The sequence below is a fragment of the Dendropsophus ebraccatus genome, chromosome 8 (genome assembly GCF_027789765.1).
Source record: "Dendropsophus ebraccatus isolate aDenEbr1 chromosome 8, aDenEbr1.pat, whole genome shotgun sequence".
NCBI lineage: Eukaryota > Metazoa > Chordata > Amphibia > Anura > Hylidae > Dendropsophus > Dendropsophus ebraccatus.
This window is the reverse complement of record NC_091461.1, coordinates 6,942,526-6,948,168: the sequence shown is the minus strand read 5'-3', so window position 1 is coordinate 6,948,168 and position 5,643 is coordinate 6,942,526. Positions and strand designations below refer to the sequence as shown.

The following is a 5,643-nucleotide window of genomic DNA, read 5'->3' as shown; positions in this document are numbered from 1 at the left end:
CAGTATTTTTTATCCATTTTTAGTGACCAGTAAACACTGAATCCATTACAACCCATTCATTTCAATGAATCTATTCATACATCCAGTAAATTTGCGGATCCGCAATCTGTGACGAAAATAGGACAGGTTGTAATACGTTCTGTGATTGCGAAACAAACAGCCCAACCGAAGTTTATGGAGAGTACATTGGAATCTGCAAAACCACCGCGTCACGGATCTGTTTTTTTGTAACATCGCTAAGCTCCTCCTGGGCTGTAAAATGGCCACCTAATGACCATGTGACCTGTTTTGGAGGGGGGTTGGGACAGCTATTGGCATCATATTTGCCATCCCCTTTTATTTCTTTACTAGACCTATAGGGTAGATTCACACTACGGAATCCGCGTGGATAAATTCCGTCAGATTCAGTCGTTCGTACCCTTTTGTGGTCGCGCACCTTTCCACCCATCCTATAGACACCATTCTATGGGCGGACCAATTCTGCGTTCCGATAAAACAAATTGACACATCAGTTCTTTCTGCGAAACGCGGAATTGGTCTGGCCATAGAATGGAGTCTACAGCATGGGCAGATATGCACGCCACCACAAAAGGGTACGAACGACGGAATCTGGCTGAATTTATCCGTGCGGATTCCGTAGTGTGAACCCACCATTATTTTCAAGATCCGCAAAAAAACAACAAACAAACGGATTACAATACAGAGCACACTACGAATGCAAAACGCTAGAGGGCTTTTATTCTGCTTGAATTCCGCTCAAAGGGTGGGTTCATACTGAGGAATTCTCGCGGATATTGTCCGCGGAATTCCGCTGTCTGTCCCCTCGCCTTTCCGCCGGCTCCATAAACACCATTCTATGGGCCGGCGTATTCCGCTATCCGCCGAAAGAAGTGACATTATCCGCGAGAATTCCTCAGTATGAACCTACCCAAACTCTGCTCCTATTCTCCCAGAGCTGAATAGGCGAGGAATTTCTAGCAGAAAACTTTCTGCTTCAATTCTTCGAGAATTCCTCAGTGTGAACCCAGCCCAATGCAGCGTAATGCCATCCTGAGAAGAACTCAGAGCAGTGGGATACAGGTGTGTGTAATCTGCTGCACCTGCAGAGGGCGGTATATATACTGGGAGGGTGGGGAGAGGTGCAGGATCCTCTGCTGTAAGATGAGGGCTCAGCTGCTCCTGGTTGTTGCCATAGTGGTGGCTGTGAAGAGTCTGTGTATGTATAACATTCTATATGTGGCTGTGAGGGGTGATATATATAATTTTTTTCTTTTTTGGTGGGTGGGGAGTATTGTGGATCTTGCTTGTGTGAACATCTTTCTGTGTGTGAGGATGTGCTTGTCCTGTATGATCCTCCATCTCCCCTCTCTGCCTCCAGGCCGGGAGATCAACTATGAGCGGTTGGGATGTTTCTCCAGTTGTCCTCCATACGGCCGCACTAAAGAGAGATGGGTTCCCCGATTACCATGGGCACCACAAATAATCAACACCCGCTTTCTGCTCTTTACCAGGAAAAACCCTGATCAGTTCCAGGTAGGCTTAGAAGTGTCAGTGTGTGGGGGTGGGGAGACCCTTTGGGCGTCAGTGCTATCAGTAGCTGAGATGGTGACACATGACCAGAGCAAATATTACTGCTGGTGTCTGCTGCCTGTGTAATCGCCTCTAAGGGCATGGTATCTTATCCTTTAAGTGTCCCCACACAGTATACTGCTCCCTTCATACTATTCCTGTGTGGTATAATACCACTATACATCAGACAAATCCACTATGACCACTGCCTATATTGGTGCATGGGGGCTCCGTATGGTGGTGCATGGGGGCTCCGTATGGTGGTGCATGGGGGCTCCGTATGGTGGTGCATGGGGGCTCCGTATGGTGGTGCATGGGGGCTCCGTATGGTGGTGCATGGGGGCTCCGTATGGTGGTGCATGGAGGTCCTTGCATACAGCCCTGTAGTCTGGTGCCATAATGGCTCGGCATGCTGACATCCAGGATCCATGGTCTGGTCATGGCTCTGCTCGAGGCCTCATCCTTTCTTCTGTCTCCAGGAGGTCAGCGCTCTCAATGTCTCTACAGTCTTGGATACCAAGTTCAGTTGCAGGAGGAAATCTCATTTTATCATCCATGGTTTCCTGGCGGGAGGAGAGGACGAGTGGCCTGTGGACATGTGCCGGGTGAGTGGGGTGTCACGGTGGGCACAGACATGGACCTCATCTCTATGTATTACCATTGACCTCTCTTCCAGACCTTGCTGCAGGTGTCAGACGTGAACTGTTTCAGTGTGGACTGGCATGGAGGGTCGGCCGCTCTGTACTCACAAGCTGCCAACAACGCCCGTGTTGTGGGGGCAGAACTGGCTTATTTTATTGACTATTTATTGGTGAGTTCTTGGAGATCTTGTAATGGTGTAAAGCTTGGCTACAATGGGTGGAACGTCTCCCCTGTACACGACTCCAGGAGAGCAAGGCTTGTGTGATGCCCCCAGATTGGGGGGGGGGGGGGGCTCTCCTTCCATGTGTATGCCAGGAACGTCTTCCTGTGTCTGAGCTGAACGTAAAATCATTAATTAGATCTGTTGGTGTATGTGCATGTCGTTCATTATGGTGTATACACGATCGGTCAGTGTATTATGGGAAGTTATTTCAGGTCGTTCACAAAACCGCTCGATAATTGGAGGAAACAATTGGTTTGTCTAATAGAATCCTTATTCTAGATACACGAATACAGAGCACATGCTGATCTAATAATGTGGGTCTGAAAGTACGGACCAAGGGACTAATGTCTGCTTCATATCCATAAGCAATAAAATGTTCTATTAATCCACTGTCTGTTATACAGATCTGTAAGTTAGTTCTAGTTAATCTCCAGTCTTTATGCAGGACATGCAGCAGCTAATAAGTACTGGAAATGGTGTATTCTCTCCAGTGTGACAGCGCTCTCTGCTGCCACCTCTGTCCATGTCAGGAACTGTCCAGAGCAGGAGAGGTTTTCTATGGGGAGTTGCTGCTGCTCTGGACAGTTCCTGACATGGGACAGAGGTGGCAGCAGAGAGCTTGTCACCAACCCATGGTCTGTATATGGACTTGGTCACCTCATCCAGCTGGAGCGCAAGGGCTAATGGAATGTGTCTTGTAGTGTAAAACCTAAGGAGATTGTACAGGGTGTCTTGCAGCGTCTTCAGTTCTCACAAGTTTATTGGTCGCTGTAGAATCAGTTTGGATACCCTCTAAGTAACACCTACCTGATCGGACACAGTCTGGGAGCGCACGTTGCTGGAGAAGCTGGGAAGAGACGTCCTGGAATCGCACGGATAACAGGTCCGTAAGATGACCGCTCTATGAATACTAGTGGACACCTCAAGATCTTGGTGTATAGAGATGTCACTAAAGTGGTGAATTCACACAAGTTGGGACATGTTCTCCCTGGTATGGCTAACACTAGTTGTGGTCCACCTTATCCTTAAGAAGTTATCCAGGGTTAGGTGAACATGGCCACTTTCTTCCAGACACAGCGCCACTCTTGTCCCCAGGTCAGGTGTGGTTTACAATTGAGCTTCATTCACTTCAATGGAACTAAGTTGCAGAGCCTGCACCCAACCTGGAGACAAGAGTGGTGCTGTCTCTGGAAGAAAGTGGCCATGTTCAGTGCTGGATAACCCCTTTAATAATTTCTTGTAGGTTTGGACCCAGCAGGACCTTACTTTGAAGATACCCCTATTGAGGTGAGGCTGGACCCTTCTGATGCAGCACTCGTGGACGTTATTCATACTGATGGCACTCCCGCTATCTCTCACTTAGGTGGGTATCTTCAGTATTCTGGGACTGACTCCTGAAACTTGGTCCCCAATAAAAGGAGGTCTCTGAGCTTCTAAGATGCCTAGATGTTTGATCATCCTTACTCCTGTACTATACTCCAGGTAATCGCTCCATTCAATGGCCTATAAAGGCTAATGTCTGCTGTCATGGTCGACCTGCAGTAAGCTTCATCCATAACTGGTTGTAGTTGACTTTTCTTGAAGGTTTTAGGGTTGGTGGATGCGGCGTTGTCCTAGGTAGCACTAGAGCCAGCATCAGGGTCATGAACCCCCTTTTCATTTAACTTCCAGGTTTTGGTGGATATGGGACAAGCCAGTTGCTTGGTCATCTGGACTTCTTTCCTAATGGCGGCATGCAGATGCCTGGGTGTCCTAATCCTACTATGAAGACTGGAGACAACTTGGACAATGTGATAGAAGGTAACATCTAATCTCCTCTAGGCGCCTGGTTCTTGAGGTGTCTGGCTTCTAACTGTTGTGTCTGAAATTTCCAGATGTTGGAAGTGAATTTACATGTAATCATCAAATGAGCCATGTTTTCTTCTTAAAAAGTATCCTCCGTCCCGATGGGTTTGTTGGTTACCCAGCGTCCTCCTACAGCGCCTTCCAGGAGGTAAGTACTGGGACTGTATGGTGGAGCTTGTATGTAGTCAAAAGGTTCAGCTAGGCTGGTAGCCAAGTGGAGATATCTAACTAGTGTTGAGGCCCCCCCCCCCACCCTCTGGAGAAGGTCGGCATGTGACTGGAGAAGGTGAGATAAGGTGGGCAGCTTAACCTTAAGTTCTCTCCCCTTCAGGGTGCCGGATTCCCCTGTTACAATACAAGTTGTGCATTGATGGGATACTACGCTGATGCTTACACCCAGGAAGATGCTGACGCTAACACCCAAGACTCGACTCAGTTTTTCTTGAATACTGGAGATGCGGAGGGCATGCTACGTAGGTGGATAAGGAGAACGTTGGGATTCGTGGGTTTGGAAGCTTTGGTTCTTGGCTTGGGATTTAAGGGGTATTTGCATAGGATTACTCTTGTGACTGGCCCAGAGAACAAGGAAAGTTTGTTGCAAAACCGGATTTTGATTTGTCTCTAGAAGTCTAATCCCTCTGGAGTTGGACCCATATTGGGGGCACCACTAATCTTTACTGAGACTGGGAAGTCTGGCCAGATAGTTTTTGGGAACAGAGGGAAACTCCTTCTAAGACTCTCTCCCACAGGCTTGGTGTCTTGGTTCTTTACAATTGTCCTGTGTCCACAGGTTGGAGGTACCAGGTGACGGTCAATCTCACTGGAACCATGTTTTTTATGGGATCGTTGAATGTGTCTCTGTGCGGGAAGGAGGACTGTTCTCCTCAGTACGTCACATACAGGTCGGTCATCCCTCCACCATCTGCCCAGTCCATTCATGAGGAGTCGTGTACTATGATTCTCTGGTTTGTATTTTTTAGTGGACTTATTCACCCTGGGAGAACTTACTCCTCCCTCGTTGATGTGGAGATGGATATTTACCCGGTCATAAATGTGGAATTTACCTGGGAGGAGGAAGACTCCACTGATTCCATCCAGCCGATACTGGGGGCCACAGACATGGCCGTTCAACATGGACCCAGTGGGACAATGTAAGTATCTCTCATGCTGCTTGAGGATAATGTGTTGCACAACGTTAACTCATCATGGACTGTCTGCTGGGCTCCATGTTCAATCCTAAATGAAGGGATCAGAGCTATTGCTGCTCCTCAAATGGTGCCACCAACTGATGGGTTATCTGGTGTTGTAGCCATGGGCAGGTGTGGTGCTTCTGGGAAACGGCAACTTAATATTCATTGCTTGAG

The 5,643-nt window shown here is 48.0% G+C and overlaps 1 protein-coding gene across 1 annotated transcript; it reads left to right on the top strand.

The window, feature by feature from the left end:
* The first annotated feature begins 1,161 nt into the window (after nt 1-1,161).
* Nucleotides 1,162-5,301, top strand: LOC138799954 (inactive pancreatic lipase-related protein 1-like). Its single transcript, XM_069981759.1, has 11 exons — nt 1,162-1,216; nt 1,379-1,533; nt 2,049-2,174; nt 2,246-2,380; nt 3,209-3,317; nt 3,678-3,797; nt 4,106-4,234; nt 4,309-4,427; nt 4,611-4,822; nt 5,070-5,166; nt 5,260-5,301. Exons 1-11 carry the CDS (start codon nt 1,162-1,164, stop codon nt 5,299-5,301), a joined length of 1,299 nt encoding a protein of 432 aa, XP_069837860.1.
* The last annotated feature ends 342 nt before the right edge of the window (nt 5,302-5,643 follow it).